The sequence below is a fragment of the Trachemys scripta genome, chromosome 9 (genome assembly GCF_013100865.1).
Source record: "Trachemys scripta elegans isolate TJP31775 chromosome 9, CAS_Tse_1.0, whole genome shotgun sequence".
Taxonomy (NCBI): Eukaryota; Metazoa; Chordata; order Testudines; family Emydidae; genus Trachemys; species Trachemys scripta.
The window spans coordinates 76,156,232-76,168,773 of record NC_048306.1 but is presented as its reverse complement, the minus strand read 5'-3'; the positions used below and the strand labels follow the sequence as shown (position 1 = coordinate 76,168,773).

General features: G+C 45.3%; 1 protein-coding gene across 3 annotated transcripts in view; it reads left to right on the top strand.

Annotated features, from left to right (window-relative positions):
* The first annotated feature begins 6,705 nt into the window (after positions 1–6,705).
* HLTF (helicase like transcription factor) overlaps positions 6,706–12,542 on the top strand; it is a 50,235-nt gene continuing 44,398 nt past the window's right edge. For all 3 annotated transcript variants that reach the window (XM_034781127.1, XM_034781126.1, XM_034781125.1), the window contains exons 1-3: positions 6,706–6,878; positions 10,987–11,197; positions 12,178–12,344. In XM_034781127.1, the coding sequence (XP_034637018.1) occupies positions 6,859–6,878; positions 10,987–11,197; positions 12,178–12,344 (398 nt within the window). In that variant the 5' untranslated portion in view covers positions 6,706–6,858. The remainder of the gene's footprint in view (positions 6,879–10,986; positions 11,198–12,177; positions 12,345–12,542) is intronic.

Below are 12,542 nucleotides of genomic sequence, written 5' to 3'. Positions count from 1 at the left end.
AGGGTCTATTCTCTATCATAGGAGAGAATATCTTCCAATGAGATCCTGATAAAGCTTTCATTACCAAACCACACACAGACTCTCGGGAGTTACTCATTTGTGGAGAGAACAGATCCTATTACATGCTAGAGTTAAATAGCTTAGGATCAAACCTGAAGCACAGCTGGCTATGAGGCAGTAAGTGACACAAAGATGAGCCCCCGGCCCGGCACCGCGCGCCCGGCCCGGCACCATGCCCCCGGCCCCGCGACCCCGGCCCTGCCCCACACCGGCCCCGGCCAAAGAGGCCCCGGCCGAGCCCTCCCTCCCTCCCGATTTTCCCGGATATGCCCGGCTTTTGGGGATTTCCCCCCGGACGGGGATTTGAGCCCCCAAAAGCCGGACATGTCCGGGAAAATCCGGACGTATGGTAACCCTATGCTATACCATTAAATGAATGGGAATTTTGCCATTAACTTCAGTGGGAACAGGATTATGTCCAGAAAGCAACCTTCTTATTTGAAACATCAGTGTGCTCCCTGATTCATCTAAATTGGCTTCTAAAAGGCAGAGTAGTTCAGTTTTCAAACTGTTCTTACTGAGAGTTGCTGTTTAAGCCATTCACTGCATGAATAGTTTTTAGTTTAAAAAAAAAGTCTGACTTTAGTTGTTGTCAATGTTTCTTTTGGCTGTAACAGAGAACTGAAGTTATTGTGGAAAACCTTATACAGTCAACAAATTCTGATGTATTAATTTCACTACTTAGAATGCTTGTCCAATTGATAATCCTTATATGAACAGTGGAACACTTTAATGGATAAACAGCTGAAAAAACACAATTTTGTATTTGTGACTTTCTCCTAGCTAGCAGGAAGATTTATCAGTGACGGTTACATTATAGATCCCCCTTCCAAAAGACCCACTGTTTCACTAAATAGCATTATTTCCTTAATGACCTCAGAAAGCATCCTTTGAGTTTCTTTATTGAAATCTCATATATTCTTGAATGGTGGGGGGTATTACATAGTATGCAGCCAAAAAAGCTTTTAAAAAGTCCACTCTCCCTCCTTTCCTTTTTTTTTATTTTGCATTAGTCTTGTGTTGCGAAACAAAAAACTGGTTGTGTCTGCATTCTTCTCATCATTAATCAACTACAGTGATAGCTTTTAGAATCAAATTACAGCTCATTCAGTTACAGCTGTGGCAGCAGTGGTAGCCAGCTTCAGTTCAGTTTCACTTCTGGGAGCACCCATAACTAAACTATTGTCAACAGGCCCAATCCTGCAAGAGACAAGTACTTTAGACCATAAAAATGGCCATACGGGGTCAGACCAATGATTCATCTAGTCCAGTATCCTGTCTTCTAACAAAGGCTGGTGTATAGGTGCCGACTTCCCTTCTGCCACATGGGTGCTTGACACCCCCCCCGCCCCTTGCCCTGTCCCTGCCCACCCCTACACCACCCTTACCCCACCCCAATTCCACCACTTCCCCCAAGTCCCCACCCCTGCCCCGCCTCTTTACTGCCTCCTCTCCCGAGTGCGCTGCATCCCCACTCCTCCCTCTCCCTCCCGGAAAGTCCTAAGTGCTGTCAAACAGCTGTTAGGAGGCGGGTGGGAAGCACTGGGAGGGGAAGGAGCAGGGATGTGGCGAGCTTGAGGGAGGAGGAGGCGAGGAGATGGTGGAGGGAGCTTGGCTGCCACTGGGTGTGGAGCACCTGCTAATTTTTCCCAGTGGGTGCTCCAGCCCTGTAGCACCCATGGAGTTGGTGCCTATGGGCTGGTGCCAGATGCTTCAGAGGGAATAAACAAAACAGGGCAATTACAGTTCGCCGTCCCAGGCCAATGGGGGCGGCAGGAAGCGGTGGCCAGCACATCCTTTGGCCCATGCCACTTCCCGTCGCCCCTATTGGCCTGGAGCAGCGAACCACAGCCAGTGGGAGCCACGATCAACCGAACCTACAGAAGCGGCAGGTAAACAAACTGGCCCGGCCCGCCAGGGTGCTTAGCCTGGTGAGCCGCGTGCCAAAGGTTGCCTACCCCTGAGTTATAGCATATCTTTTAGAAAGATATCCAGTCCAGATTTAAAGACTGCAAGTGCTAGAGAAGTCACCACCTCCGCAGGTGAGTTATTATTGCAATGGTTAATTACCCAACCAGTTTAAAATTGCCTCATTTTGGTGCTTTTCTCTGCTAAATTAAAGACCCATCTAAACTCTGAAATCTCTTTCCCATACAGGTAGCTATAGACCACGATGAAGTTAAGCCAGCTCTTAACCTGCTCTTTGATAAACCAAGTAGCTGGAGCTGTTTAAATATCACTAGGAGGCAGGTATGAGGGGGTAAATTTGTTAGTCTGTATCCACAAAAACAACAAGGAATCCGGTGGCACCTTAAAGACTAACAGATTTATTTGGGCATAAGCTTTCGCGGGTAAAAAACCCACTTCTTCAGATGCATGGAGTGAAAATTACAGATGCAGGCATTATTATACTGACACATGGAGAGAAAGGAGTTACGTCACAAATGGAGAACCAGTGTTGGCAGGGCCAATTCAGTCAGGGTGGATGTGGTCCACTCCCAATAATTGATGAGGAGGTGTCAATTCCAGGAGAGGCAAAGTTGCTTTTGCAGTGATCCAGCCACTCCCAGTCCCTATTCAAGCCCAAATTAATGATGTTAAATTTGCAAATGAATTTTAGTTCTGCAGTTTCTCTTTGAAGTCTGTTTCTGAAGTTTTTTTGTTCAAGTATAGCTACTTTTAAATCTGTTACAGAATGTCCAGGGAGACTGAAGTGTTCTCCTACTGGCTTTTGTATGTTACCATTCCTGGTGTCCGATTTGTGTCCATTTATTCTTTTACATAAAGACTGTCCCGTTTGGCCAAAGTACATGGTAGAGGGGCATTGCTGAAACATGATGGCATCTATAACATTGGTAGATGTGCAGGTGAATGAGTCCCTGAGGGTGCAGCTGATGTGGTTGGGTCCTCTGATGGTTTTGCTAGAGTAGATATGGGGACAGAGTAGGCAACAAGGTTTGTTACAGGGATTGGTTCCTGGGTTAGTGTTTCTGTGGTGTGGTGTGTAGTTGCTGGTATTTGCTTCAGGATGGGGAGCTGTCTGTAAGCGAGGACAAGCCATTTACAATGCACACTTCACTTCTCTACAGAGGAAAAAGGACAGTAAACTATTTAAACTCCTACATGCCACAGGGGGCTACAACAATGGTACCCTTAACTCACCTAACAATACTGTTAATCTATCCAACCACACACTTAGCCTGGCGGAAGAGTCTGTTCTATCTCGGGGACTCTCTTTCTGCCCCACCACCCCCACAAACATGATACAGTTCTGCAGTGATCTGGAAGCCTACTTTCGTTGTCTCTGACTGAAGGAATATTTTCAACACACCACTGAACAGTGCACTGACCCACAGGAATCTTCCTACCAACACTACAAGAAGAAGAATTCTGCGTGGACTCCTTCTGACGGTTGAAATGACAGACTAGACATATACATAGACTGCTTCCGCAGACATGCACAGGCTGAAATTGTGAACAAACAGCATCACTTGCCCCATAACCTCAGCCGTACAGAACGCAATGCCATCCACAGCCTCAGAAACAACTCTGATGTTATAATCAAAGGGGCTGACAAAGGAGGTGCTGTAGTCGTAATGAACAGGTTGGATTAAGAACAGGAGGTTGCCAGGCAAGTCTCCACCACCCCATTCTACAGGCCACTATCCTCTGATCCCACTGAGGAGTAACAAAAGAAACTACACCATCTGCTCAAGAAACTCCCTGCTATAGCACAGGAACAAATCTACAGGGATACACCCCCAGAACTCTAACCGGGGGGGGGGGGGGGGGAGAGGGGATAGCTCAGTGGTTTGAGCACTGGCCTGCTAAACCCAGGGTTATGAGTTCAATCCTTGAGGGGGCCACTTATGGAACTGGGGTAAAAATCTGGGGATTGGTTCCCCTTTGAGCAGGGGGTTAGACTAGATGACCTCCTGAGATCTCTTCCACCTCTGATATTCTATGATTCTATCTGCTACCCAAGATCCATAAACCTGGATGCCCCATCATCTCAGGCATTGGCACTCTTACAGCAGGATTATCTAGCTATTTGGACTCTCTCCTCACACCCTACACTACCAGCACTCATAGCTATCTTCAAGACACCACCGACTTCCTGAGGAAACTACAATGCATTGGTGATCTTCCCAAAAACACCATCCTGGCCACCATGGATGTAGAAGCTCTTTACATCAATATTCCACATGAGGATGGACTACAAGCTGTCAAGAACAGTATCTCTGATGATGCCACAGCACACCTGGTGGCTGAGCTTTGTGACTTTGTCCTCACCCACAACCATTTCAGATTTGGGGACAACTTATACCTTCAAGTCAGTGGCACTACTATGGGTACCCGTATGGCCCCACAGTATGCCAACATTTTTATGGCTAACTTAGAACAACGCTTCCTCAGCTCTCATCCCCTAGCGCCCCTCCTCTACTTGTGCTACATTGATGACATCTTCATCACATGGACTCACGGGAAGGAGGCCCTTGAAGAATTCCACCTGGATTTCCACCCCACCATCAACCTCAGCCTGGATCAATCCACACAAGAGATCCACTTCCTGGACACTACAGTGCAAATAAGTGATGGTCACATAAACATCACCCTATACTGGAAACCTACGGACTGCGATACTTACCTGCATGCCTCCAGCTTCCATCCAGGACACATCACATGATCCACTGTCTACAGCCAAGCCCTAAGATACAATCGAATTTTGCTCCAATCCCTCAGACAGAGACAAATACCTACAAGATCTTTATCAAGCATTCTTAAAACTACAGTACCCACCTGGGGAAGTGAGGAAACAGATTGACAGAGCGAGATGTGTACCCAGAAATCACCTACTACAGGACAGGCCCAACAAGGAAAATAGCAGAATACCACTGGCCATCACCTACAACCCCCAGCTAAAACCTCTCCAGCACATCATCAATGATATACAACCTATCCTGGAAAATGATCCCTCACTCTCATAGATCTTGGGAGGCAGGCCAGTCCTCATTTACAGACAGCCCCCCAACCTGAAGCAAATACTCACCAGCAACTATACACCACACCACAGAAACACTAACCCAGGAATCAATCCCTGTAACAAACCTCATTGCCTACTCTGTCCCCATATCTACTTTAGCGAAACCATCAGAGGACCAGGGCCGGCTCCAGGCACCAGCGGAGCAAGCTTGTGCTTGGGGCGGCAGATTCTAAGGGGCGGCATTCCATCTAATCCTTTTTTTTTTTTTTTTGGCGCTTCACCGCTTTGGCCACCCCTGCAGGTTTTTTCTTTTTGGTTTGCTGCTCCCGCTGCATGGTAGGGGGCGGCAGCATGGAGGACGGGAGCGCCCTGCAACAAGCCCACTTCCTTCCCTGCCTGCCGACCGGAGTGGCGCAGAGCCCTCCTGGCAGGCGGCGCGTGCGGAGGGGCCGCGTGGCAGCGCCCCGCTTAAGGAAGCCCTGGGGGCCCCCCTTCTCTCTCTCCCCCTGCTAGCCGGGGTGCGCACTCCGCTGCCCGTGGGCTGCCCCGCGGGTATTTTGTTTCTGTTTTTCCTTTCCTTCACCGCTCCAGCCGGCCGGTTTGTCCCCCCCTTTGCTGCTCCGGCTGACCTGGCGTTTTTTGCTTGGGGTGGCAAAAAAGCCAGAGCCGGCTCTGCAGAGGGCCCAACCACATCAGCTGCACCCTCAGGGACTCATTCACTTGCACATCTACCAATGTTATATATGCCACCACGTGTCAGCAATACCCCTCTGTCATGTACATTGACCAAATCGGACAATCTCTAGGAATAAAGGGACACAAATCAGACACCAGGAATGATAACATACAAAAGCCAGTAGGAGAACACTTCAATCTCCCTGGACATTCTGTAACAGATTTAAAAGTAGCTATACTTGAACAAAAAAACCCTTCAGAAACAGACTTTAAAGAGAAACTGCAGAACTAAACTTCATTTGCAAATTTAACACCATTAATTTGGGCTTGAATAGGGACTGGGAGTGGCTGGCTCACTACAAAAGCAATTTTCCCTCTCTTGGTATTAACACCTCCTCATCAATTATTGGGAGTGGACCACATCCACCCTGACTGAATTGGCCCTGCCAACACTGGTTCTCCACTTGTGAGGTAACTCCCTTCTCTCCCTGTGTCAGTATAACAATGCCTGCGACTGTAATTTTCACTCCATGCATCTGAACAGTGGGTTTTTTACCCACGAAAGCTTATGTCTAAATAAATCGGTTAGTCTTTAAGGTGCCATCGGACTCCTTGTTGATTTACTAGGAGGCAGGTGAGCCAGACGACCTTGACCCCTGCTTGCATCTCTTCTCTGCACGCTTTGCAACATGAGTGTTGTGTCTGGACACGGAGCCCGCCGAAGGCCACCTCGGACAGAGCTATCAGTAGCAGGGTGGCCGCTTACGGTGAGGGGGGATTAATTTGCAACCAGCCCGTCTGCAGCCCACTCGCAGGGGTGGTGGAAGGGAGGCGGAGGGACACTGCGGAGGCTAATGGAGAGTTTAGCGGATCTTCCTCGGCTCTGTCCTCGTCGCACAGAGAACGCATAGAGAAAGTCCCGCCCCTTTTCCACAGCCCTGTTCTCATTGGCTGAGGACTGTGAAACCCTGGGTGGGATTGGTGCTGTTGTTGTCAGTCAGGCTGGTAGCGCTTCGCTGCACTGACGGCGGTGGGCTTGGGACCGAAATCGCTGGTGGGCTGCGCGTCTTCCGGTCCCTTGCCGGGCGCTGGGCCTGCTCTTCTGTCACCCTCGCCGTGCGGCGGCCCCCGGCAGTGCCATGGCTTGGATGTGCATGAGGTGAGGCCCGGGGTGGGGCCGGGGCCGGGGGCAGGTTTCGTGTAACTGCGGCCAGCGTGGCCGGTTGCTGGGGGAAGGGGCTGGTGGAGGGGGTGGGTTGGAGCTGGGTGCTTTGGGCTGGTGGAGCTGAGGGGGTGGGTTGGGGCAGGCGCCCTGGGCCGGGGATGGGGGAGCTGGTGGAGCTGACGTGGTGGGGTGGGTTGGGGCTGGGTGGGGGCCTGGTGGAGCTGAGGGGGTGGGTTGGGGCTGGGCGCCCTGGGCTGGGGGCGGGCCTGGTGGAGCTGAGGGGGTGGGCTGGAGCTGAGGGGGTGGGCTGGGTGTCCTGGGCTGGGGGGGGGGGCGCTCGGGCGGAGGGGGGGGGGGGGAGCGGAGGGGGTGGGCTGGGGCTGGGTGTCCTGGGCTGGGGGGTGGGGGCTGGAGCTGGGTGCCTTGGGCCTAGGGTGACCAGATGTCCCGATTTTATAGTGCAAAAGAAACCAAAGTTGTGATATTGATATTGTGCAAAAGAAACCAAAGTTGATCCAGACAAAGCTCCAAATACACAGCATTTGGAAGCCTAGTCACACTGACAGTAGTTTAAGATAATTTAAGTAAATAATATGACTGTGCAGGAAGGTCTTGCTGTGCAGTTATGATGTGCTATGCTGTTAACTGTTAACAGCCTTCCAAAGCACTGAGCATTCGTTTTTATGTTGCTTTTGTAAAGATCAGCAAGTGTTAGTGCTTTTCTTTGCATTGATATGAATACATGTATTTGACATACATGGTCACAGATGTTTTATGAGTTAGCCAAAAAGTACAATACACTGAGGAGTTATTGAGGATTTCTCTTTATAATAAGAAAGGAGGAGTATAAGAAAGAATCTTCATCTCATTGTTGAAGATTCTTACTGTGAGTATCCAGTATGACTATATATGCCAGGACTGAGTAGTTGTCTCAGAAGTGTTATAAAGTATGTTATAAAAGTAATAATTTCACTTCTTGAACTGTACCGTATTCAATAAAGCAACTTAAGTGACTTTTTACAGTTTGGCTTTGTACCTCGTATCTCACCTGAAAAGTGTAGATTTCTAATGCAGATAATAATTTGTTTATATTACTTCCCACTCGCTGTCTCTAGTGGATTCTGACAGTCCATAAATGTGATGTCAGGCAGAAGTGATCAGGTATCATCAGTGAGAACAGCCACTCTGCTCTTTGAGAGAACCCATGCCAAATAAACTAGTGTTTGTAAAGCACTTATTATATAGGACTATATTAACTAAAAAAAAACTAAAAAAGGGCCACCATGACTTAATCATGTAAAAGAAGCAGTGAGAGATAAAGACTTCCTTTAAAAAGTGTGTTAGGTCCTAATGAGGCAAATAGAAAGGAGTATAAACGCTGCCAAATTAAGTGCAAGAATGTAATAAGAAAAGCCAAAGAGGAGTTTGAAGAACGGCTAGCCAAAAACTCCAAAGGTAATAACAAAATGTTTTTTAAGTATATCAGAAGCGGGAAGCCTGCTAAACAACCAGTGGGGCCCCTTGATGATCAAGATACAAAAGGAGCGCTTAAAGACGATAAAGTCATTGTGGAGAACCTAAATGAATTCTTCGCTTCAGTCTTCACAGCTGAGGATGTTAGGGAGATTCCCAAACCTGAGCCGGCTTTTGTAGGTGACAAATCTGAGGAACTGTCACAGATTGAAGTGTCACTAGAGGAGGTTTTGGAATTAATTGATAAACTTAACATTAACAAGTCACCAGGACCAGATGGCATTCACCCAAGAGTTCTGAAAGATCTCAAATGTGAAGTTGCGGAACTATTAACTAAGGTTTGTAACCTGTCCTTTAAATCGGCTTCTGTACCAATGACTGGAAGTTAGCAAATGTAACGCCAATATTTAAAAAGGGCTCTAGAGGTGATCCCGGCAATTACAGACTGGTAAGTCTAACGTCAGTACCGGGCAAATTAGTCGAAACAAAGGTAACGAATAAAATTGTCAGACACATAGAAAAACATAAACTGTTGAGCAGTAGTCAACATGGTTTCTGTAAAGGGAAATTATCTTACTAATCTATTAGAGTTCTTTGAAGGGGTCAACAAACATGTGGACAAGGGAGATCCAGTGGACATAGTGTACTTAAATTTCCAGAAAGTCTTTGACAAGGTCCCTCACCAAAGGCTCTTACGTAAATTAAGCTGTCATGGGATAAAAGGGAAGGTCTTTTCATGGACTGAGAACTGGTTAAAAGACAGGGAACAAAGGGTAGGAATTAATGGTAAATTCTCAGAATGGAGAGGGGTAACTAGTGGTGTTCCCCAAGGGTCAGTCCTCGGACCAATCCTATTCAACTTATTCATAAATGATCTGGAGAAAGGGGGAAACAGTGAGGTGGCAAAGTTTGCAGATGATACTAAACTGCTCAAGATAGTTAAGACCAAAGCAGACTATGAAGAACTTCAAAAAGATCTCACAAAACTAAGTGATTGGGCAACAAAATGGCAAATGAAATTTAATGTGTATAAATGTAAAGTAATGCATGTTGGAAAAAATAACCCGAACTATACATACAATACAGGCTAATTTAGCTACAACAAGTCAGGAAAAAGATCTTGGAGTCATCGTGGATAGTTCTCTGAAAATGTCCACGCAATGTGGAGAGGTGGTCAAAAAAGCAAACAGGATGTTAGAAATCATTAGAAAGGAGAGAGAGAATAAGACTGAGAATATATTATTGCCCTTATATAAATCGATAGTACGCCCACATCTTGAATACTGCGTACAGATGTGGTGGCCTCATCTCAAAAAAGATATACTGGCACTAGAAAAGGTTCAGAAAAGGGCAACTAAAATGATTAAGGGTTTGGAATGGGTCCCATATGAGGAGAGATTAAAGAGGCTAGGACTCTTCAGCTTGGAAAAGAGGAGACTAAGGGGGGGATATGATAGAGGTATATCAAATCATGAATGGTGTGGAGAAAGTGAATAAGGAAAAGTTATTTACTTATTCCCATAATACAAGAACTAGGGGTCACCAAATGAAATTAGTAGGCAGCAGGTTTAAAACAAATACAAGGAAGTTCTTCTTCACGCAGCACACAGTCAACTTGTGGAACTCCTTACCTGAGGAGGTTGTGAAGGCTAGGACTATAACAGCGTTTAAAAGAGAACTAGATAAATTCATGGAGGTTAAGTCCATTAATGGCTATTAGCCAGGATGGGTAAGGAATGGTGTTCCTAACCTCGGTCTGTTAGAGGATGGAGATGGATGGCAGGAGAAAGATCACTTGATCATTGCCTGTTAGATTCACTCCCTCTGGGGCACCTGGCATTGGCCACTGTCGATAGACAGGATACTGGGCTATATGGACCTTTGGTCTGACCCGGTACGGCCGTTCTTATGTTCTTATTAAGGTTGGAAAAACATAGTCTTTTTGCGTATTCTCTATGACTTTTGACAAAGTTAGGAATATGGGGGGCAGTGAAGCTTAGGGCAGTATTTTATTAAAAAATGCCAGTGTTGCCCTTTTTCCAGCCCTTTCTGGAGAATGAAATGAAAGCATTTTTGCCATGGCAAAGTCTCTGTATCCTTTTTCAGCAGAAAATTATAAACCTCTGAGCATGAGGAACCCTGACCAACTCAGTATTCTGGTGCTCTGTTGTGTGAAACATTACTCTCTTCTGCCCCTTGCTCCATTGATCCCCCACTCAGCAGAAAAAATTCTGAAGCAATAAAACCAAGATCCTTTTAGTCTTCTGCTGCTCAGTCTTGCCCTAAAAGCATTCAAAACCTCCTTCTCTACAGTGTTGACTCTTTTTCTGAGTGCTTGAAGATTATATTCTAGTCAGTTAAATAGTAAAAATAATTTGACAATGTGTTGTTTGTGTGAGTCTGTAATGTCTTGGAGACAGGTTTTTTTTTTTTTTTTTTTAAGGGTATAACTTAGGTGAAAATTGCCAGGTAAGGTAGAATGGTTACATAAAGATGTGAAATATATACATTCACACTATAAAAGGGAAAATTAAATACACATTTATAAAAGGGGATCAAGAGTAATTGAAACATTCAGACTACTTTTTTAAATATAATGTCAAATAACTTCTATTCTATCTCTCTGCAGAGATTCTGCCTGGAAATACTTACAATCTGCCCATCTTGGAGGAGATAGGAACTATTCCCATTATACCTCTCGTGATTTTTATTCCCAGTTTGGGTTAGAAGACTTTCTATGTACAGATGACATTCCTGGGACAGATGAAGATACAGATTCAGCTGTTTTATTTGGAACCTTGCGAGGAAATGTGGTTGGATTACGTTATTACACAGGGGTTGTAAGTGCAGTATGAATAATAAAGTGCTACTAACCAGTAGTAGTTGGAAAGTGGGGAAAAAAATTGAACATTTTGCCTTTCTGTTGTTAAAATTTCACAACTTTTCAGTATTTTCTGACAAGTCCTAAGGTTTTCTCATTCATTTGTTGGTATCAGTGTATTTAAGATTCTATACAGTTCCAAGAGAAGAATTCAGTAGTCTAAACCCGCAATTTAAACTTCAGGATTTGTTAAGGTATCTTTTAGATCTGCTTTAGTTATTTACTCTGGAGCTGGCTGGAGGTAAGATAAGAGTAGCCCCCAGGAAGTTGACCGTAGTGGAAGGGAAGATGTTTTCCTTTCTGCTTTCTCAAGTTGTACACTCATTTAGAACTGTGCAAAGGTCCTTGTAGCTAGCTCAGTCCTGCTAGCCACAGTCTTTATAGTGTTGTTGGATGGAGGAGACTTTTGATGATATAGCACTTCAATAGAACTGGAAGCCAGGAGAGATGGATTGTATATCTGGCCCATGTGATTTTAAGCAAGTCACTTAACATACCTATCCCTCAGTTTCTCCACTGGTAAAAAGGGAATGATGATATTTACTAGCTTTTTGTAAGGAACCATGAATTCTACAAATGAGAAGTGTTGAATAAGTACAAAGTATTATAGGGTATGTCTAACCAGCCCGCAGGCAGCGAACCTACCAATCCAGGTTGACAGACTTGGCCTAGCAGGGTTTGTGCTAGTGCTCTAAAAATAGCTGTGTAGACGGTACTTTGAAGTAGCTGCTCAGGATGGAGCTTGGGCTCTGAAGCCCACCTCTTACCTAACTTCTAAAGTCTTCAGTACTTTGAATAAAGAATTATTAGAGGTAAAACCAGCCTATTATGTTAAAATAATCTTTAAATTTAGCTTCAGAATGGCTATACATTTAGGTATTTCTGTAAATAACTTGTAACTAAACAAGTCTGTGCTTTTTTTTTTTTTTTTTTTGGCAGGTTAACAATAATGAAATGGTTTCACTTCAGAGAGAGCCCAATAACCTCTATGATAAAAATGCAGTAAAAGTAAACAATGTAAATGGAAACCAGGTAGGCCACATCAAAAAAGAACTTGCAGCGCCCTTGGCGTACATCATGGACAACAAGCTAGCAATAGTTGAAGGGTAAGTGGGCAGATGAAATATTTAGCTTCATTTTTATAAGATAATGGCAATTTTAATATTTTTAGTATATTTTATGTAGCAACAATGAAAGTGTATTTCCTTTAGCTGAGATTACTGGCAGTAACACTGATGGCTGCCATGACAGGCTATAGGCTCCCTTTATGAACCATCCAGATTGCAGTTCATTTTCCTCTGTAA